The sequence below is a fragment of the Budorcas taxicolor genome, chromosome X (assembly GCF_023091745.1).
Source record: "Budorcas taxicolor isolate Tak-1 chromosome X, Takin1.1, whole genome shotgun sequence".
NCBI lineage: Eukaryota > Metazoa > Chordata > Mammalia > Artiodactyla > Bovidae > Budorcas > Budorcas taxicolor.
This window is the reverse complement of record NC_068935.1, coordinates 105570888-105594720: the sequence shown is the minus strand read 5'-3', so window position 1 is coordinate 105594720 and position 23833 is coordinate 105570888. Positions and strand designations below refer to the sequence as shown.

The following is a 23833-nucleotide window of genomic DNA, read 5'->3' as shown; positions in this document are numbered from 1 at the left end:
AACATTCAAAGCACTAAGATCACGGCATCTGGTCCCATCACTTCATGGCAAATAGATGGGGAAACAATGGAAACAGTGGCAGACTATTTTCTTGGACTCCAAAAACACTGTGGCAGTGACTGCAGCCTCAAAAGATGCTTGCTCCGTGGAAGAAAAGACATGACAAACCTGGACAGTGTATTACAAGCAGAGACATCATTGTGCCAACTAAGGTCTTCAGTGAAAGCTATGGTTTTTCCAGTAGTCATGTATGGATGTGAGAGTTGGACCATAAAGAAAGCTGAGTTCCAAAGAATTCATGCTTTTGAACTGTGTTGTTGGAGAAGTCTCTTGAGAATCCCTTGGACAGAAAGAGATCAAAGCAGTCAATCCCAAAGGAAATCAACCCTGAATAGTCACTGGAAGGACTGATGCTGAAGCTGAAGCTCCAATAGTTTGGTCACCTGATGTGAAGAACTGACTCTTTGGAAAAGACCTTGATGCTGGGAAAGACTGTGGACAAGAGGAGAAGGTGGCGATAGAGAATGAGATAGTTGGATCATCACCGACTCAATGGACATGAATTTGAGCAAACTCTAGGAGATAGTGAAGGACAGGGAAGCCTGTCATGTTGCAGTCCATGGGGTTGCAATAAGTCAGACACAACTGAGCAACTGAACAACAACAACAACAATAAGGAAGCACCAGAAATAGAAAAATCACTTTTATAATTGTAGCGAAATGAATAAATACTTAGGAGTAAACTTAACCAAGAAGTTTAAGGACTTTTACATTGAAAACAATAGACATTCTATTTCAAAACTGTGAAGCATTTGGTAAAAGCACAAGGCAGTGTGGTTCACTGACTGTGATCCTCAGACCACAAGCATCAGCAACACCTGGAAACTTGCTAGGAATGCAAGTTCTCAGGCCCCACTATAGACCAAGTGAGTCAGAAACTCTGGGGCTGGGGTCCTGCACTCTTTATCAGCCCTCCCAGAGATTCTGAGGCAGGGTAAAGCTTGAGATCCACTGCACAATTCTTTTATGCAGCTTATTTACTGTTTAAATCATTAGCATTAGCCTACAGAGGTCTATAGTAGCCCCAACATATACAACCTGAATCACAGAAATTTTCTTAAATCAGATTTTTCTATCCTTCAAAGATTCTCTCTGTATATTTGCAATCCAGGAAAACTCTTTGTTAAATTCTGCAGCGTTCTTTTTAGGAAAAAAAAAATCACTGACATACCATAGCATATGTATAGGTAGTTCTAAATGTGCAATAGCTTCATGAAATCTACTTTGAGAATTTTCAATAAAATTTTTCAGATGGCAACTGCCCTCTCACATCTTCTTATCTTCAATTTGAAGTGTTGGGAATGATACAGATACTCTTAAAGAGTACTGTCACCCCTGGAAATAGTAAAGCTGATTCCCTTTGAATCACTTAGCACCAACATGGCACCAGGCACTGTGCTAGGTACTAGGTAGCAAATTCGAAAAGATCTAGTTCTGACCTCACAAGTGTCACCCCTACAGAGGTACTAGATACAAATGCAGGAGGACAAAAATGAATACATAAAAGCTGATGAGTGTTCCCCGGCTTCTCCTTCAGCCAACAAAAGAGAATTCAGGCCTCTTTATCATTTTCCATCCCTGGCCTTCTGAATTTTTGATCCTGTTGTGGATGGGCCTGTTGTAGACTCTGCGAGGAAACAGGTATAAATCAAATGTGTGGTGGGTCAAAAAGCAGATGGAATGCCGCTGAGCAACTAAGCCCATGTGCCACAACTATTGAACCTGTGCTCTTGAATCCAGGAGCTGCAACTACTGAAGCCCACATATCTAGAGCCCACGCTCCATAACAAGAGAAGCCACTGCAATGAGAAGCCTGCACACCACAACTAGAGAGTAGCCCCTGCTCGCTGCAACTAAAGAAAAGCCTGGGGAGCAATGAAGACCCAGCACAGCAAAAAATTAGTAAAATTATTTTTTTTAAGGCAGATGGAAAATAAGGAAATTTAAAAAAATAAATTGTTATGTCACTACATAACAACACTTGCTAAAGACATATTTCCATCATGATAAGGAATTTCTGTGAACTTTTTTGAAAATCTGTGATATGGTTCACCAAGTTTTATTTCATTTTCTTCTTCCTGAGTATATACAAAGACCATATTTCCCAGTCTCCCTTGAACTCTGATCACAATCATGTGATGAGTTCTGGCCAATGGATTTGGAGTCAGCAATTTTATGCTTCCAATATGACACACACGCACACACACAAATGGCATTCTTTTTTCACTCTTTCCCCTTCTTTGTACAACCCGGAAGTAATATCTTCTGGGATGTGGATGCTACAAGATAGTGGAACTACCAATGGCTTGGGACCATAAGAACAGAGATCTACCCCCTCCTCTACAGAGCATGAGAGAAAAAGATAGATGAGAAAGGAAGGTTTTTAAGGAGCGTTGCTTTTTCTATTATTCTTTTCACAGTGGTCAAAAGACACAAGTAAAAGTTTGAGTCGCTCTGAAATTACCTTTTGGCTGCTAATTTTTGCTTTTTTAATGCACCATTACTCAGAGTCCGAACACCATGATTCTGGCATTATACGTTACCAAAATAAAATAGTTGTTAAAATGGGGCTATGGATATGTGCCCTGGAAGCATGGAGGAAAAGGATGCCAAGCCTGGAAAGGCTAAACTGGATGCCTGCCCTCTTAATAAGACCAAAGACTGCTTAAGGTCCTTTTTGTATTTTCTCCCCTTTCCATCCCTCCCCAACCAAGGGAAAAATAAACACAAAGACAAAGCAAAAACACCTGGGTGGGGGGAGAGGAAGAACCCTGGTGATTACCCTCTGCATTATATATTTGGATAAGCAGCCACATGCCAATTAACATGGTTATAATACTCCCAGAACAGAAGTACTGAAACATTGCCTGGAATCAAGACTCAATAGACAGAAATCAGGGACCCTGATCAGAAAAAAGTACATTTATAGGTAACAACATTTAAGAGGAGAACTTCCCCCTACCTGAGCTGCAGGGCCAGGGCTGGAGGCATCACCTTTGCTCCTATCCTGCCAATGAGGGTTGGGAACACCCCTACCAGCTCCACTACAGTGATGTGTCGAAGATCCAGGCCACACTGTGCTTGCTGGAAAAAAAAATCCAAGATAGGAGGTGTAAGTGTAGCCAAAGAAAATCCATGTCAAACTACAGGCTGACAGAAGCAGCACTGTTCTGTTTGGGGAAGTTTCTCTGCCCACTCCATACTGTCCTGAAGATAGTTGAGAAATCGGGGTTAAACTAATGGCTATAAAACCCAAATACCTTCCTAAAGGAATCATTCAGAAATGACTTGGCAATGAGATTTTGAAAACCTAAGCAAAATGACAGTGTATGTATTTCCAGGTGGGGTGAGACTTTGCATGAGCCAAATTTCCTAACAAGTATCAAAGACCACCTCCAGAGGATTTTCATTTGTATTTGCAAGGACAAAAGATTACTTCTAGTGTCCCCTTATCTGCCCATTCTTCCACCCCTCACACTCACCAGCCCAAAGCCCACACACACACTAACATGGTGAAGAAACTAGGATAAGACATTCCAACCCCCATCTGATGCCATGCTTTCTTTCTTTTTTTAACAATTGGTGACCTGGGTTTGGTGGTTGCCACCCAATTCCCAGGTGGCACTAGTGGTAAAGAACCCACCTGCCAATGCATGTAGACCTAAGAGACAGAGATGCAGGTTCGATCCCTGGGTTGGGAAGATACCCTAGAGGAGGGCATGGCTACCCACTCCAGTATTCTTGCCTGGGAAATTGCATGGACAGAGGAGCCTGGTGAGCTACAGTCCATGGGGTTGCAAAGAGACACATACAACTGAAGTGACTTAGCACATATGCACACCTGCACCCAGTGGACACCACTTGATGACCTGGCTCTGGTGGCTGGAGGGATTACAATGCTGGGTCACACATGACTCTAATAGTTTTTGCTGGGCTACCACCTCCAGGTCACTGCAAAGACAGCAAACTAAAATACGCCCCCAGTTTCTGTGAAAGAGGTCTCATTTTTTCTCCTGGATCTTCAGCCTTAAGGACAGGTTTCAGGCTTGGCACACATCTTGAGACCTACAGAGAGGCTCTCAGGGAATACAGGCCAGGGACACCATTTTTATTCTCTCCCTCTGGACAGTCCCCCTGCTATGCCCAGGCAGGGGAGATGATACATAGCCTCACCCACTACAGACTGAGGCTCCTGTCACTTCCAGACCAGAAAGCCTATTTGGGAAAATTTGAGAGTTGCCTGAAATGGGCCTTCCCAGTACCACCCAGACATGGCCCGAGTCATTGCCCTACCCACTCTGGAGTGTGGCCCCCAGTTGACAGGAAGAGTTGGTGAGAATACCTGGAAGCTGTAAAACCCAGCAACTCTTAACTGAGAGGCGAGTGAGCAGAGCTGATGGCTGCCAGAGCAAAGGAAGTGGCCCTGTTCAGCCAGGGAACTTGATATTTGAGTCAGCTTGAGTCAAGGTCACAAACTAAGAACATCCGTGGCATTGAAGGTGCTTTTCCCACCATGCCCAGGAATGGAAAACCATTCACAACCTCACTTATAACTGAATCCTACCTTCAGATCACCTGACCAAGGAACTGAAGCCTAACACACTGGGAGCTGTATCACCCAGCCAACAGCCCTGCTTATGGTGCATTTGAACAGAACACAGACTGTAGCTTTCTCTGTCTGCAGAGCAAAACTGGTGTCCTTACCTAGGCAAAATATTCAGTGCACACTCTTGTTTGACTTGAGTCCCCAGACCATGAGCCATGCCAACTCTGGGTCCCTTCCTGCTGCTTTGCCAGAGGAGGGAAGTTAATTCATAGCCGCACCTACAGCTGGGCATATTACCCAGTCTAAAGCATCTAGAAAGCCTGAGGAGAATCTAGAATTCATGAAGCACATCCTACAGCTGCATTTGGGCAGGGAACTAAGATGGCAGACCTACCCAGCTGTTCTCAGTCAATGGCACACCCCCGCCACCAAGCTCAGAGCTCGAATCGATGCTTCAGCCAACCAGACCCTAGTAGCAAGCCCCACCTTCCCAAGGACATTACCAGCAGATATGTCCAGAAACCTAACAGAGCTGACTGAAGAACTGTCTCTGACAAAGTAAACCTGAACTGTCTGGAAAAGGAGATCACATACTCAAATGAATACCAATAAAAAGAATCAAGGATCATGAAAAAGCAAGTGTGTCTGATACCACCAAATGTAATTAATAAAGGGCCAATAACTGACCCTAAGAAACTGGAGAGCTATGAACTTTCAAAGAATTCAGAATAATTCTCTTAAAGAGGTTTTGTGAGCTATAAGAACAGACAACTAAATGAAATTAGAAAAATGAACAGGAGTTTGACAAAGAAATATAAACCACGAAAAAAAAAATCATATAGCTGAATAATAAAATAACTGAAAAATTCAACAGAGAGCCTCAAAAGCAGACTCAACTATGCAGAAAAATAATAAACCTGGGAAACAGATCATTTGAAATTATCCAGTCAGAGGAACAAAAAGGAAAAATGATGAAAAAGATTGAAGAGAGCCTAAGGGACTTATAGGACACAATGAAAAATATTTGCATTCTGGGAATTCTAGAAGGAAGAAAGGGACAAAAAGTGTATTTCAGTAAATAATGGCTGAAAAATTCCCAATCCTTGGGAGAGAACTAGACATCTAGATCCAAAAAGGATGCCAAATAGATTGAACCCAAATAGGCTACACCGGGACATATAATTAAATTGTCAAAAGACAAAACCAAAGAATTTTTAAAGCAACAAGAGAAAAGAGAGAAGTTACATACAAGGGAACCTCCATAAGACTACCAGTGGTTTAATAATGGAAATTTTTCAGACCAGAGGAGAATGGTATGACATATTCAAAATACTGGGAGGAAAAACTGTCAACCCTAGAAATTCCATATCCAGTAAAGCTCCCCTACAGAAATAAAAGAGAGACAAATACTTTTCTGAAAAAACAAAAGCTGAGAGAGTTCATCACCATTAGACCTGCTTTATAAGACTTCTTTGAGTGGAAGTACAGTCAGCCCTCCATATCCACAAGTTACAGATCCACAAACTCAACCAACCATGGACCAGATACTATATGTAGAACCAGAAAATCAATGTATATGGAACCCATAGATACAGAGCACTGACAATGGGATGTAAGCATCCACGGATTTTGGGGTCCACAGTGAGTCTTGCAACCTATCCCCTGCAAGTACTGAGGAATAACTATACAAGAACAATAACTAACATCATAAGAACATAAGAAGGCAGTGTAAAACTCACTGGAAAGGGGGAACCTTAGTCAAAGTTGGGTTCTGTAATATGGTAATAGTGGTATGTAATTCACTTACAGCTCTAATTTAAAAGTTAAAAAACAACCATGGTAGACAGAGACAAGATGGCAGAGTAGAAGGATGTGAGCTCACCTCTTCTGAGGAAACCACCAAAATAACTAACTTCTGAACAACCAACAAAAAAATGCTGCTGCTGCTAAGTCGCTTTGGTCATGTCCAACTCTGTGCGACCCCATAGACAGCAGCCCACCAGACTCCCCCGTCCCTGGGATTCTCCAGGCAAGAACACTGGAGTGGGTTGCCATTTCCTTCTCCAATGCATGAAAGTGAAAAGTGAAAGTGAAGTCGCTCAGTCATGTCCGACTCTTAGCAACCCCATGGACTGCAGCCTACCAGGCTCTGCCACCCATGGGATTTTCCAGGCAAGAGTACTGGAGTGGGGTGCCATTGCCTTCTCCGCAAAAAAATACTAGAACCTATCAAAAAAGATACCCTACATCCAAAGACAAAGAAGGAGCTACAAGATGGTAGGAGGGGGGCAGCGCAAAAGTGATTAAATCAACTCCTGGCCATCAGGTGGGCAGGCCACAAACTGGAAAATAATTACGCCACAGAAGTTGTACACAGGAGTGGAAGTTCTGAGCCCCACATCAGGCTCCTCAGCTAGGGGGTCTGGCAACAGGAAGAGGAGCCTCCAAATCCTCTAGCTTTGAAGGCAGTGGGGTTTAATCACAGGAATTCCATAGGACTGGGGAAAACAGAAACTCCACTTTGGAGGGCACACACAAGGTCTTTGGCACACCAGGAACCAGGGAAAAGAAATCAGTGACCAAATAAGAGACTGAGCCAGACCTACCTGCTAGTATTGGACGGTCACCTGCAGAGGTTAGGGGAAGCAGCTGTGGCTCACTGTTGGGACAGACAATCACAGCAGTAGTTTTCGGGAATACACATCAGCATGAGCCCTGCTAGAGGCCACCATTTTCTTATCAAGACCTGGACCCACCCAATGGCCTGTAGGCGCCAGTGCTGAGATACCTTAAGCTAAACAACCAACAGGACAGGAAAACAGCCCCACTTGTGAGACTGTTTTAAGTCATCCTGAGCACACAGCTGCCTACTAAACACACCCCTTGACACTACCCTGCCCAGGAGATGGACATGGCCCTGCCCAGGAGATGGACAAGACCCAGCTCCACCTACCAGTGGGCAGGAACTAATCCCTCCCACCAGGAAGCCTACACAATCCTCTTAGACTGCCTCATTCATAAGCGGACAGACAGAAGCAAGAAGAACTACAGCCTGTAGCCTGCAGAGTGGAAACTGCAATCAGAAAATTAGACAAAATGAGACAGCAGAGGTATATGTCCCAGATGAAAGAACAAGATAAAACTCCAGAAGAACAAATAAGTGAAATGGAGATAGGCAATCTGCCTGAAAAACAATTCAGAGTAATGATGGTAAAGATAATTCAAGATCTCAGAAAAAGAATGGATGCACAGATAGAGAGCACCTCAATATATAAGACAAATACTAATAGACATAAAAGGAGAAATTGACAGTAACACAATAATAGTGGGGGACTTTCACACCCCAATTTCATCAATGGATAGATTATCCAGACAGAAAATCAATAAAGAAACCCAGGCCTTAAATGATACATTAGACCAGATGGAACTGATATTCATGTAGCATTTCATCCAAAAGCAGTAGAAAACACATTCTTCTCAAGTGCACCTTCTTCGACATAGATCATAGAAATGTTTTCTTAGATCACTCTCCCAAGGCAAAAGAAATGAAAGCAAAAATAAACAAATGGAACCTAATACAATTTATAAGCTTTTGTGCAGCAAAGGAAACCACCAGCAAAATGAAAAGACAACCTACAGAATGGGAGAAAATATTTGCAAACAAGGCCGACTGACAAGGGGTTAATATGCAAAATAGCAAACAGCTCATATAACTCAATATAGAAAAAACAAACAGCACAATCAAAAATGGGCAGAAGACCTAAACAGACATTTCTTCAAAGAAGACATACAGATGGTCAATAAACACATGAAAAGATGCTCAACATTGCTCATTACTATAAAAATGCAAGTCAAAACTACAATGAGGTATCACTTCACACTGATCAGAATGGCCATCATCAAAAAAATCTACAAACAATAAATGCTAGAGAAGATATGGAGAAAAGGGAACCCTCTTGTACTATTGGTGGGAATGTAAATTGATACAGCCACTATGGAGAACTGTATGGAGGCTCTTAAAAAAAATCTAGGAATAAAAAGTCTACAAATAATAAATGTCAGAGAGAGTGTGGAGAAAATGGAACCTTCCTACACTGTTGGTGGGAATTTAAATTGGTACAGGGATTATGGAGAACAGTGTGGAGGTTTCTTAAAAAACTAAAAATAGTGATACTCCTGCTGCTGCTGCTAAGTCACATCAGTCGTGGGCATACATCAAAAGAAAAACATGATTTAAAAGGATACACACACCACAATGTTCATTGCAGCACTATCTACAATATCCAAGACATGGAAGTAACCTAAATGTCCACTGATGAATGGATAAAGATGTGGTACATATATACAATGGAATCTTATTCAGGCATAAAAGGAATGCAATAATGCCATTTGCATAAACATGGATGGACCTGGAGTTTATCATAGAAAGTCAGAAAGAGAAAGACAAATACATGACATCACTAGTATGCAGAATCTTAAAAAGTGACACAAAGGAACTCAATATGCAAAGCAGAAGCAGACTCAGAGAATGAACTATGGTTATCAGGGTGAAGGGCAGGGAGGGGAGACAGCAGGGGTTTGACAGGTACACACTGCTATATTTAAAATATATAATCAACAAGGACCTATTGTATAGCACAGGGAACTCTGCTCAATTTTTTGTAATAACCTAAGTGGGAAAAGAATTTGAAAAAGAGTAGATACATGTATATGTATATATATAACTGCATTACTTTGCTGTTCATCTGAAACTAACATTGTTAATCAACTATAATCTAAAACATTTTTTTAAAGATACAGAAACTTAGTTAAAAAAATACCTAACATGGTAAAAATAACTAAAATCCCAATAATCTGAGGTATACAATATTAAAAACTATGTAAATTGTAACATCAATAACCTAAAATGGGAAGGGAGTATAATTTAAAGTATAAAGCTTAGGATTTGATTGAAATTAAGTTGGTATTAGTTTAAAACAGTGTGTTATAATTTTAAGGTGTTTTTTTTTTTTAATGTAAGCCTCATGGTAACAGCTTCTTAGGTGGTGCTAGTGGTAAAGAACCTGCCTGCCAATGCAGGAGACATAAGAGATGTGGGTTCGATCCCTGGGTTGGAAAGATCCCCTAAAGGAGGGCATGGAACTCTATCCAGTATTTTTGCCTGGAGAATCCCATGGACAGAGGAGCCTGATGGGCTATGGTCTATAGGGTAACAAAGAATCAGACATGACTGAAGTGACTTAAAACGCACACTCATATGGTAACAAGAAGGGAAAAACCTGAATTACAAAAAAGTATGATAAAGTCAAAGCATACTAATACCACACAACATCAAAACACAATGAAAGAAAAGAAGAAACAGCTGATCTATAAAACAACCAGAAAACAATTAACAAAATGGCAGTATCTTCTTATTTATCAATAATAACTTTAAATGTAAATGGATCCAGTTCTTTAAATGAGAAACCAAATGGATAAATGGATTTTTATAAAAGATCCAATGATATGCTCATTGCAAGAATCATTTTGGCCTTCAAGACATACAAAGGAAATGTAAAGGAATGGAAAAATATTTTAAGCAAACAACCCAAAAAAGTCAGGGGTAGTTATATCAGACAAAATAGGCTTTAACTTTAAAAATGGTAAAAGGAAACAAAGAAGGTCATTATATAATGATGATAGGATCAATACATCAATAAGTTATAATGATCATATTTATGTGCCCAATATTGGAAAACTGAGATTCATAAAGCAAAAACTGATAGACCTAAAAGGAGAAATAAACAGGACTTTAATACCCAACTCTCAACAATGGATAGATCATCTAGACAGAATCAATAAAGAAACAGCATTTTTGAACAACTCTGGCTTCCCTGGTGGTGCAGAGGTTAAAACGTCTGCCTGTAATGTGGGAGACCTGGGTTCGATCCCTGGGTCAGGAAGATCCCCTGGAGAAGGAAATGGCACCCCAGTCCAGTATTCTTGCCTGGAGAATCCCATGGACGGAGGAGCTTGGTGGGCTACAGTCCATGGGTCACAAAGAGTTGGACACAACTGAGCGACTTCACTTTCACTTCATAGACCAAAAGGGGCTTCTCAGCTGGCACTAGTGGTAAAGAACTCATCTGCCAATGCAGGAGACATAAGAGACAAGGGTTTGATGCCTGGTCAGGAAGATCCCCTGGAAGAGCACATGGCAACCCACTCCAGTATTCTTGCCTGGAGAATCCAATGGACAGAGGAGGCTGTCAGGCTATAGTCCATAGGTTCACAAAGAGTCAGACATGACTGAAGGTAGTTAGCATGCATAGACCAAATATACAAAACAGACATACACAGAATAGTCTATCCAACATCAGCAGAATACACATTCTTCTCAAGTGCACATGAAATATTTTCTAGAACAGACCATATGTTGCTGCTGCTGCTGCTACTAAGTCGCTTCAGTCATGTCAGACTCTGTGCAACCCCATGGATAGCAGCCCACCAGGGATTCTCCAGGCAAGAATACTGGAGTGGTTTGTCGTTTCCTTCTCCAATGCACGCGTGCATGCTACGTTGCATCAGTCGTGTCCAACTCTGTGCGACCCTATGGACAGCAGCCCACCAGTCTCCTCCGTCCACAGGATTCTCCAGGCAAGGATACTGGAGTGGGTCGCCATTTCCTTCTCCAGACCATATGTTAGGCCACTAAATAAACAAGTCTTAGAAAATTTAAGAAGACTGAAATTATACCAAGTATCTTCTCTGACCACAGTGGTACAAAATAAGAAATCAATAACAAGAAGAAACTGAAAATTCGCAAATACATGGAAATTAAACAACACTCTCCTGAATAACATATGGATCAGGAAGAAATTAAAGGGGAAATAAAGTATCTTGACACAAAAATGGAGACAACATATGAAAACTTAATTGCACAACAATAAAAATCAACATTAAAAAGCAAGAAATTCCCCAAATTAACAACCTAATTATGCCTTAAGGAGCTAGAGAAAGAAACTGAACCCACAATTAGCAGAGGGAAGGAAATAAAGATTAGAACAGAAATAAATGAAACTGAGAACAGAAAAACAGTAGAAAAGATTAACCAAACTAACAGTTGGTTCTTTGAAAGATAAACAAAATTGACACTCCTTTAGTTAAACTAACGAAAAAACTAAATCAACAAAATTGTAAATGTCAAAGGAGACATTACAACTGATACAACAGAAATACAAAGTTCCTAAGAGGCTATTATGAATAGCTCTATGCCAATAATTCGACAACCTAGAAGTGGAAAAATTCTTAGAAACATAAAAACAATCAAGAGTGAATCATGAAGGAATGGAAAGTCTGAATAGATCAATTACTAGTAAGGAGATTAAATCAATAAAATAATAAAAAAAAATTTAAAAATCTCCCAATGAAGTAAACCCAGGACCAGATAGCTTCACTAATGAACATTACCAAACATTTAAATAAGCAGGATGACAATATACAACCTTGACGTACTCCTTTTCCTATTTGGAACCAGTCTGTTGTCCCATGTCCAGTTCTAACTGTTGCTTCCTGACCTGCATACAGTATAGTACTGGCATAAAAACACATCCCGCCCCCGCCAAAAAAAAGCAAATGGGACAGAATTGGGAGCCCAGAAATAAACTCAAGGATATATAGTCAACTTCTATTTGACAAAAGAGCCAAGAATACTCAATAGAGAAAAGTCAGTCTTTTTAACAACTAGTGCTGAAGAAACTGGATATTCACACATAAAAAATGAAACTAACACCTTAGGTTATACTGCTTACAAAAATGAACTTGAAATGGATTAGAGACTTAAATAGAAGATATGAAACTATGAAATTCCGAGATGAAAACACAGGAAAAGGAGCTCCTTGATATAGCTCTCGGCAATGATTTTTGGATATGACACCTTAAGCACTAGCAACAAAATGAAAAAACAAAAAACAAGTGGGATTACATGAAACTAAGAAGCTTCTGCATAGTAAGAGAAACTATCAACAAGTATAAAGACAACCTACAAAATGGGAACAAAAGACACTTGCAAGCCATTTATCTGATAAGGGATTAATATCCAGAATCTCTAAAGAACTCATTTAACTCAACAGCAAATAAATAATTCAATTTTAAAATGGTCAAAAGGCCTGAATAGACATCTCTCCAAAGAAAATATATGAAAGGCCAACAGATACATGAAAAGATGCTAAATATTACTAGTCATTAAAAAGCAAATCAAAATCATAAGATAATACCAAATGCCTATTAGAAGGGCCATCATTAAAGAGACACATAACAGCACAGCTGGTCTACATGGATGCAGTGTGCTGTGCTGTGGCCATGCAGTGCTCTGCTGCTGCTGCTAAATTGCTTCAGTCGTGTCCGACTCTGTGACCCCATAGCCGGCAGCCAACCAGGCTCCCCCGTCCCTGGGATTCTCCAGGCAAGAACACTGGAGTGGGTTGCCATTTCCTTCTCCAAGGCATGAAAGTGAAAAGTGAAAGTGAAGTCGCTCAGTCATGTCCGACTCTTAGCGACCCCATGGACTGCAGCCCACCAGGCTCCTCCGTCCATGGGATTTTCCAGGCAAGAGTACTGGAGTGGGGTGCCATCACCTTCTCCGTGAAGTGCTCTGAGTCACTTGCAAATAGTGTCTTTGGGCCACAATGTTGCACTTGTCTCCTCCTCACCCCTGTTAAGCACTCCAACCCCAGTAACCCTGTAGTCTTCTTCAATCTGGATACTGGAGGGGAACAAGATGGTCTAATTGCCTTAAAATTGCTTGCAGATATTATGCCCAAAACTGCAGAAATTTTTCAAGCATTGTGTACAGCAAAATTGTGTACAACACTAACCCAGGTGGTGGTAGTGGTAAAGAACTCCTGTCAGTGCAGGAGACATAAGAGATGTGAGTTCAATCCCTGGGTCAGGAAGATTCCCTTGGAGAAGGAAATGTCAACCTACTCCAGTACTCTTGCCTGGAAAATCCCATGGACAGAGGAGCCCCGGTGGACTACAGTCCATGGGGTCGCAAAGAGTTGGGCATGACTGAAGTGACTTAGCAGTCAGGTACAGGAGAAACAGGCATTGGACTCACTACTGGGAAACTTCTCTATTTAAAAAAAAAAAGTCGCTCAGTCGTGTCCGACTCTTTGCGACCCCATGGACTATAGCCCGTCAGGCTCCTCCATCCATGGGATTTTCCAGGCAAGAGTACTGGAGTGGGTTGCCATTTCCTTCTCCAGGGGATCTTCCTGACCCAGGAATTGAACCTGGGTCTCCCAGATTATAGGCAGATGCTTTACTGTCTGAGCCACCAGGGAAGTGGTGAAATTGAAAGGATGCCTTTTTCATCAAATCAAGTAATTTATGATTCAGGGTGGAGACTTCTCCAGTTAGAATGGGACAGGTGGAGAAAATATTTATGATGAAAAATTTGAAGATGAAAACTTCCATTATCAGCATAACGAGGGGGAATTACTGAGCCTGGCAAATGCAGGCTGCAAGACAAGCAATTCTCAGTTCTTCATCATGACAGTTCAGACTCCTCACTCATGGGAAACACGTGGTGTTTGGGCAGGTGATGAAAGGAATCGGTGTGGCAAGGATTTGGGAAAACGTGGAGATGAAAGGTCAAAAAACTGCCAAATTGGGCATTATTGCAGAATGCAGAGAACTGAAGGAAGGGGATGATTAGGGATTATTCCCCCAAGATAGTTCTGGTGACAGTCATCGAGATTTCTGAGGATGCAGATGCAGATTTAACAGATGTAGATGAAATTTGATCAGTAACAGAAGACTTAAAAACATTGGAAATTCTTTATTCAAATCCCAGAACTGAGAGATGGCCATTAAAAAAAAAAAAATACACCAAAGTTTTAAGGTATGTGGAAGGCACGAAAGTTGCAATTGAGAAAGCACATGGATCAAAGCTGCAGCCTGTTGCTTTAAGCTGTGTGCTGAATATTGGAGCTTGCAAACTGAAGATGTCCACTGAAAATGTCTGATTGGCAGGGAGTGGTTGACAGTTGCTTGGAGGTCCTTGAAACAGACTCCAAGGCATTGTACCATAAAGCCCAAGGGTGGCCAGGATTCAAAGAATATGATCAAGCATTGCCTGACTTTAAGAAAGCCCAGGAGATGGCACCAGAAGATAGAGCTATTCAGGCAGAATTGCTGGAAGTCAAACAAAAGATAAAAGGCACAGAAAGATCTGCAGCCTATGCAAAAATGTTTCATAAAGAATTCAGTTTTGGTTAAGTATTGAGAGTCAGTTCCTAGGTAGGCTGGTAAGAAGTCCTGAGGAGGAGAAAGGGCTCTGGAGTTTTCAAGGAGGAGAAAAAGACAAAGGGTTTTGTCCTTTAAGCCCAGAGCAGATGATTACACAACAAAACAACTCATATTGCTCAAGGATATGTTTTCCCTTAAATTCTACCAATGATTATATAAAAACAATGTATCCTGCTTGAGGACATGTTTCTCCCTTTTGAGAACCTTCTGACTAATCCTGTCATTTTAAAATGTATATTATGGGAGCAGCTCTGGTAAAATCTTTCTATTGTTAGTTCTAATCCCATATCTTAAAATGTATATTGTGGGAGTGAGTCTGGTAAGACCTTTACAACCTTGAGACATTCTTTTGATTTACTGCAATAACCAATTAAAAACGTATATAACTCCCTTACTAAGACTAGCAAGGGGGGCATTCTCTGTTCCCCTCTGATGTCTATGTCAGAAGCTTTCTCTGTTTTCCTACTTTAATAAAACTCTGCTACACAAAAGCTCTTGAGTGATCAAGCCTGGTCCCTGGTCCCAAAGCTAAATCTTCTTTGGAGATCACGAATTCAACACCTGAAGCTATCAGTATGCACTGAATTACTTAAGCAAACAAATAAGGGGAATAATAATATAGGGAATAAGAAAATTTAAGGGTTTATCTATTATGTATGATCCTTAATGTGTTTGCTTTGATGCTTCAGTTCCCCATTGTTTCAGTTCAGTTCAGTCACAGAGTCATTTCCGATTCTTGGCGACCCCGTGGACTGCAGCACGCCAGGCCTCCCTGTCCATCACCAACTCCCAGAGCTTACTCAAAAACTCATGTCTATTGAGTCAGTGATGCCATCCAACCATCTCATCCTCTGTCGTCCCCTTCTCCTCCCGCCCTCAATCTTTCCCAGCATCAGGGTCTTTTCAAATGAGTCAGCTCTTCACATTAGATGGCCAAAGTATTGGAGTTTCAGCTTTAGCATCAGTACTTTCAATGAATATTCAGGACTGATTTCCTTTAGGATGGACTGGTTGGATCGCTTTGCAGTCCAAGAGACTCTCAAGAGTCTTCTCCAACACCACAGTTCAAAAGCATCAATTCTTTGGTGCTTGGCTTTCTTTATAGTCCAACTCTCACATCCATACATGACTACTGACAGTCTACAAATACTGATAGGGATTCAGTCTTAATAAACCAGTGCTACAAAAGGGGGAAAGAAAAAAGACATGTAACAAATGCCATTGAGGACATACAGAAAATGGAAAGCTCATGTACTGATCATCACGATGGTGTGATCACTCACCTAGAGCCAGACATCCTGGAATGTGAAGTCAAGTGGGCCTTAGGAGCCATCACTAAAAAACAACTAGTGGAGGTGATAAAATTCCAGTTGAGCTATTTCAAATCCTGAAAGATGATGCTGTTAAAGTGCTGCACTCAAAACAGCAGCAAATTTGGAAAACTCAGCAGTGGCCACAGGACTGGAAAAGGTCAGTTTTCATTCCAATTCCAAAGAAAGGCAATGCCCCAGAAAATTCTCAAACTACCGCACAACTGCACTCATCTCACACACTAGCAAAATAATGCTCAAAATTCTCCAAGCCAGGCTTCAACAGTAGGTGAACTTCCAGATGTTCAAGTTGGATTTAGAAAAGGCAGAGGAAGCAGTGATCAAATTCCCAACATCTGTTTGATCATCAAAAAAGCAAGAGAGTTCCCAGAAAAACATCTACTACTGTTTTATTGACTATGCCAAAGCCTTTGACTGTGTGGATCACAACAAACTGTGGAAAATTCTTCAAGAGATGAGAATACCAGACCACCTGACCTGCCTCCTGAGAAATCTGTATGCAGGTCAGGAAGAAATAGTTAGAACTGGACATGGAACAATAGACAAGTTCCAAATCGGGAAAGGTGTACATAAAGGCTGTATATTGTCACCCTGCTTATTTAATGTATGCAGAGTACATCATGAGAAACGCTGGGCTGGATGAACTGCAAGCTGGAATCAAAACTGTGGGGAGAAACATCAATAACTTCAGATACGCAGATGACACCACCCTTATGGCAGAAAGCAAAGAAGAACTAAAGAGACTCTTGATGAAACTGAAAGAAGAGAATGAAAGAGTTGGCTTAAAACTCAACTTTCAGGAAAATAAGATCATGGCATCTGGTCCCATCACTTCATGGCAAATAGATGGGGAAACAATGGAAACAGTGAGAGACTTTATTTTTTTTGGGGGGGGGCTCCAAAATCACCAAAGATAGTGACTGCAGCCATGAAATTAAAAGATGCTTGATCCTTGGAAAAGTTATGACCAACCTAGACAGCATATTAAAAAGCAGAGACATTACTTTGCCAACAAAGGTCCGTCTAGTCAAAGCTTTGGTTTTTCCAGTAGTCATGTGTGGATGTGAGAGTTGAACTATAAAGCTGAGCCCTGAAGAACTGATAGTTTTGAACTGTGGTGTTGGAGAAGACTCTTGAGAGTCCCTTGGACAGCAAGGAGATCCAACCAGTCCATCCTAAAGGAAATCAGTCCAGAATATTCATTGGAAGGACTGATGCTGAAGCTGAAACTCAAATACTTCAGCCACCTGATGTGAAGAACTGACTCTTTGGAAAAGATCCTGATGCTGGGAAAGACTGAAGGTGGGAAAAGAGAACGAAAGAGGATGAGATGGTTGGATGGCATCACCGACTCAATGGACATGAGTTTGAGTAAGCTTCGGGAGTTGGTAATGGACAGGGAAGCCTGGCGTGCTGCAGTCCATGGGGTCACAAAGAGTCGGATACGACTGAGCAACTGAAGTGAACTGATGTACTGTTGGTGGGAATGTAAATGGGTACAGCCACTAGGGCAAACAGTAAGGCAGTGACTCAAAAAAATTAAAAATAGAACTACCTTGAGAGCTTGTTTGGAGGTTCTAGCAGGGGAGCGCAGCTACTTGTATACCCTTGACCAAAGACCGGTCCTCCTCTATCGGGGATGGTCGTCGTGTTCGACCAAGCACGCAGCTTTGGGAGGGACGCACATGGAGTGGTGAGGGAGGAAGGGGACACCCACCTAGCCAGCCAGATCAGCTGAATCAACCCTGGCGATCAATGGGGTGACAGATGTCACAACCAGATCGCCCTCACATCCAAGGAAATGGCAACCCACTCCAGTATTCTTGCCTGGAGAATCCTATGGACAGAGGAGTCTGGCAAGCTATAGTCCATGGGAGTCACAAGAGTCAGACAACTTAGTGTCTTAGCCTTAGTGACTAAACAACAAGAACAAATACTGCATTTTATATATATCATTTTCTTCATCAGGGGACATTGCGTGTGTACCTGTGGCGGATTCATGTTGATGTATGGCAAAACCAATACAATATTGTAAAGTAACTAACCTCCAATTGAAATAAATAAATTCATATTTTAAAAAATAAAAATAGAACTACGATATGATCCAGCAATTCTACTTCTGCATATTTATCCAAAGAAAAACACTAACTTGAAAAAATATAAGCACCCCCATGTCCTCTGCAGCATTATTTACAATAGTCAAGCTATGGAAACAACCTCAATGTCCCTTGATGAAGAAAATGATATATATAAAATGCAGTATTTATTCTTGTTGTTTAGTCACTAAGGCTAAGACATTAAGTCGGGCTTCCCTGGCGGCTCAGAGGTTAAAGCGTCTGCCTGCAATGCAGGAGACCTGGGTTCGATCCCTGGGTCGGGAAGATCCTCTGGAGAAGGAAATGGCAACCCACTCCAGTATTCTTGCCTGGAGAATCCCATGGACGGAGAGGCCTGGTGGGCTACAGTCCACGGGGTCGCAAAGAGTCAGACACGACTGAGCGACTTCACTTCACTTCACTGTCTGACTCTTGTGATTCCCATGGACTATAGCTTGGCAGACTCCTCTGTCCATAGGATTCTCCAGGCAAGAATACTGGAGTGGGTTGCCATTTCCTTCTCTTGGGGATTTTCCCAACCCAGGGATCGAACCTTGTCTCCTGCATTGTAGGCAGATTCTTTACCACTGAGCCACCAGGGAAGCCCCAATATATGTTCACTGAAATGTAAAACAAATGAGACCAGGAGAAATACCAGGCTAAAAAGGTACATTTTATTTTTGATTGATCATTTGGAAAGGCTGCTCCTCTCTGATCTGATTTAGTTGGCAAGTCACAAATAAAAAAGATCTGTAGGTCCTTAGCAGATGGCATTCTCACTGAGTAAGCACAACTTGGCAGCTGGAATGAGGCTGCCCCTTTTATGTGAGAAGTTCACTACCCACACCGAGGGAGTATATCTCTGCTGCCACAAAAAGGAATGAACTCCTGCCATTTGAAACATGGATGTACCTTGAAAGCATTATGTTAAGTAAGTCAAAGAGAAAATATCATATGATCTCTCTTACATGTGCAATCTTAAAAGAAAAACCCAAAGAACTAAAACAAATTGAACTCATGGATACAGAGAACAGATTGTCGTTTTCCGAAAGTGGGGGCTGGGGGTTGGGCAAAATGGGTGAAGGGGGTCAAAAGGTACAAATTTCTAGTAATAAAATGAAAAAATTATGGAGATGTAATATACAGCTTGGTGACTCTAGTTAATAAAACTATATTGTATATTTGAGAGTAGCTAGGGGAGTGGATCCTGAAAGGTCTTATGACAAGAAAACCATTTTTAGTAACTATGTATGGTGATGGATGGTAAATGGACTACTGTTATGATCATTTTGCAATATATGCAAATATTGGGTCATTATGTTGTCCATCTGAAACTAGTATGTTAGATGTCCACCATACCTCATTTTTTTTTTTTTTTTAAAGAAAATGTTCCAGTCCTCTGAGCTGGTCCTTGGCAAGAACCATGACCTGCTCAGTCACATGCCAGGAAGTCTCATCAGTAGCGGCAGTGGCAATAAGGAAACAAAAAAGTAATTTAAGATGAATGATGACTAAATGGGAAAAAGAAAGTTTAAACTCCTCAGGTATGAGAACACCAAGTTTTTATCACAGTTCCACTGAAATATCTCTGTATGGGATGATAGAAGTGGTAGGAGAATGTAAAAAAAGGCAGAAATATACATTTTTATTATTCTAACAATCACATAAGGCAATCAAACCTTTCTTTGAAGGCTCTGCTTAAAATGCCAATGTAAATATGTTGGAAGGGGGAGGTCACATATCAATACCTTGATATCAAGTATCCTAACCAACTAGTTGATTAGTAACTTAGCAAGTACCTGAAGGAGTAGGCTAGACTAGGGCAGGGGTCAGCAAACATTTTGTGTACAGGGCCAGAGAGTAAAGATTGTAGGTTCCATGGGGATGGCTGGTCTCTGTTCTAATGGTGCCACCAGATGCTATTCCATGGTGCCACTGTAATGCTAAAGCAGCCGTAAAGAACGCACAAATGAGCAAGCCTTGGCTGCACGTCAATACAATTTTACTTACAAATGCCATAGTTTGCCCAACAGAAAAAAGCAAGTTGTTTGTCTTTTTTATTTTTCCATGGAAATAACAAGAGGTCGGGAAATGTATAGTTATGGGATAGAGCCTGCAAGGCCAGTTCCCCACACGATGGAGTGTTGTAGCCTTGTGCTACCCCAAGAGCAAGCCCCTAGCTGGGACAAGGGGACATAAGGTGGAGGTCAGGTGGCAGGGACTGGAGGTAAAGATGAGATAAATTAGGTTCCTATCAAGGGAGCCCCAAACTTTTTATATGGCTCTTCAGAGTTCATGGGAAGTCCAAGTACATGTGGAGAATAAACAAAGTTTTATTATTCAATGTCTTAAAGCTGAAAAGTTTAATTGTAGCCTTCGATTAAACCAAAATTGTTCTGGACATCTAGTTGTGTTTACTGTCATGTGTGTGTGTGTGTGTGTGTGTGTGCACAAGTATGCACTCAGTCGTGTCTGACTCTACAACCCCATGAACTACAGCCCACCAGACTCTTCTGTCCATGGTATTCTCCAGGCAAGGATGTTGGAGTGGCTTGCCATTTCCTTTTCCAGGGGATCTTCCCAACCCAGGGATTGAACCTGCATCTCTTGCATCTCCTGCACTGGCAGGCAGATTCTTTACCACTAGCACCACCTGGGTTAAACATTCCTCTCAAAATAGCAACACCACATCTATGACGCAGCACAGCATCCCACCTCTTCAATCAGATTGGCCACTCTTATTGACAACATGCTTCAGGACAAAAATCAAGCAGATTCTAATTCAATCCTTTCAGTTTCTGGCTTTTTTTCCCTCCCCAAAGACATTGGTTGCCTCATTTTGTAGCTACAAAACTTACACAGCTAAGAAGGGCACATTTTCTAGAAAAGCCACCCCCCAACTCTGAAGTTCTAAGGAGTCACCTGGAGGTCTTGCTAACAGGTAGTTTCTGATCCAGTGTGTCTTGGGTGGGGGCTTGAGAATTTGAATTCCTAACAAGCTCCCAGGCTGACAGAGCTAGTCCATGGACCACGGTTCAGAGAACCACTTTTCTGAAAGATGCTCACCCCTCTTTGAGGAGCTCTGTGGGAGCTGGGGAAGCTCCCTGTGGTGGCATGTGGGGCCTGAGGACCCCTGGACTCTTCTCAGTTCTTGAGTCAGCCTTCTGGGTAAACTACAGATAGATGGCCTCCCTCCCAGGCATACCCTGGCCGGATTCAGCAAAGACAATTTGTTCTTTGGCTGAACCTGGACAACATGTCAGTTAGGTTTATTAGTGAAGACAAACAAACCTCATTATTTGGAAAACGATTGTGTTAGCTCTGGGGTGTCAATGCTAATTAGGTTATAGCCCAGACCCAGAAATGAATGGTGGGAGTTCTGAAGTGCCAGTTCCTAAAGTTCCCGGAAAATGGATTAAGAACTAAATCTAGCCTTTGCTTTTTAATGAAATGGCTGGGCCCTTCCTGTTCAGAGGTCTCCCTCCTGCCTCGGCCCTGCTGCCAGGACTCACCTGCAGCATCCCCAGCTGCAGCCGGTAGAGGAGGTTTCGGGCTGTGGGGGTAGATACAATGAACAGTCTCCTTTTCTCATAAAACTGATCCAAAAGTGCAGCTGCTGTTCTCACGCCGACATTGACATTCATGGCTGTAATCAGAAACAGTCAGGTAGGTCAGAAACCCTCTACTGCTTCTGGCTCAATACATACAGCCTGTGATGAGACACAGAAACATATGTGTAAGAAGTAAACCCCGAGATAAAGACTCAACTAGAAGTCTTCAGTTTATTCAGGAGGTGGTCCCAAAGAGCACTCAGTTGGGGAGCAGGGATGCGTGTTAGTTTCCTCTTGCTTGTGGTCAACTCATCACCACAAACCTAGTGGCTTAAAACACATTCTCTTACAATTCTGGCAGTGCAAAGTTTGGAACGGGTTTCACTGGGGTCAAGTCAAGGCTGTTGGCAGGGCTGTGCTCCCTCCCCAGCCGCCCCCAACCCACATGCCCTGGGGGAACATCTGTTTCCCTGTCTTTTTCCAGAATCTTGGCTCCTAGCCTTTCCTCCACCTTCAAAGCCAGCAGCATAGCAGACTCCAACTTCACTCCTCTCTGAGAGCAGTTCCACCTCCCTCTTATAAAGGATGCTTGGGATTCCACTGAGCCCACCTGGGTAATCCACGTGCTTTTCCCCCATCTCAAAATCCTTAATTTACAACTTCAAAGTCTCTTTGGCTACATAAGGTAATACATTCACAGGTTCTGGGGATTACGATGTGAATATGTTTTGCGGGGTACTGGAGGTGGGGGGCATTACTCTCCTACCCCAGGAAATGAGACAGGGAAGGAAAGAGGGATGTTCTTTGTATTTTAATGAAATCTAAGAGCCTCAGGCATTTAGCTGTTGATGTATGTATCTGTCTCCATCTCTCTCTCTCTAAGCTAATTCTGAGCAGCTAAGATTAAAGGGAAGGCATAAAGATGAGAAAGTACTACTGCTGCTGCTGCTGCTAAGTTGCTTCAGTCGTGTCCGACTCTGTGCGACCCCACAGACGGCAGCCCACCAGGCTCCCCCGTCCCTGGGATTCTCCAGGCAAGAACACTGGAGTGGGTTGCCATTTCCTTCTCCAATGCATGAAAGTGAAAAGTGAAAGTGAAGTTGCTCAGTCGTGTCTGACTTAGCGACCCCATGGACTGCAGCCTACCAGGCTCCTCTGTCCATGGGGTTTTCCAGGCAAGAGTACTGGAGTGGGTTGCCATTGCCTTCTCCAGAGAAAGTACTAGGAAATGAGAAAAAGTGGAGTACAGAAATAGAAGCCATGTCCAGAATTTTCTGGCTAGTCCAAATGTCACATTTTGTTCCTCAGTAATAACAGCTGACAGGTATTGAAAGTTTTAGTTTCATTATTGTTACTGTTATCCAGGCTAGAATACTGGAGTGGGTTGCTATTCCCTTCTCCAGGGGATCTTCCCAACTCCAGGACCATATGCCAAGCCTTGCTCAATTCCACTGTTCAATAGATGACCTCATTTCATCCTTTCAACAGCTCCAGGAGAAGGTAGAGTATTTGCTTCCTCATTTGACATTAGGAGGAAAGATCCCGAAGGCCCAAGATCTGCGGGACTTTCTAGCTAGTGCTGCAAAGCAGGGGCTCTATCATCTGTACATAGTAGTGTACTGGCTTTGAAGAGAGGAACAAGGGTTCAGTTCAGTTCAGTCGCTCAGTCATGTCCGACTCTTTGTGACCCCATGAATCGCAGCATGCCAGGCCTCCCTGTCCATCACCAATTCCTGGAGTTCACTTAAACTCAGGTCCATTGAGTCGGTGATGCCATCCAGCCATCGCATCCTCTGTCATCCCCTTCTCCTCCTGCCCTCAATCGCTTCCAGCATCAGGGTCTTTTCCAATGGGTCAACTCTTCACATGAGGTGGCCAAAGTATCGGAGTTTCAGCTTCAGCATCAGTCCTTCCAATGAACACTCAGGACTAATCTCCTTTAGGATGGACTGGTTGGAT

General features: G+C 42.2%; 1 protein-coding gene across 2 annotated transcripts in view; it reads right to left on the bottom strand.

The window, feature by feature from the left end:
* SRPX (sushi repeat containing protein X-linked) overlaps window positions 1–23833 on the bottom strand; it is a 169341-nt gene that overhangs the window by 56115 nt on the left and 89393 nt on the right. The window contains exons 8-9 of one of the 2 annotated variants that reach the window (XM_052663489.1): window positions 21836–21969; window positions 3023–3144 (exon numbers count right to left, since the gene is read on the bottom strand). In XM_052663489.1, the coding sequence (XP_052519449.1) occupies window positions 3023–3144; window positions 21836–21969 (256 nt within the window). The remainder of the gene's footprint in view (window positions 1–3022; window positions 3145–21835; window positions 21970–23833) is intronic. The other variant, XM_052663490.1, reaches the window with a different exon arrangement.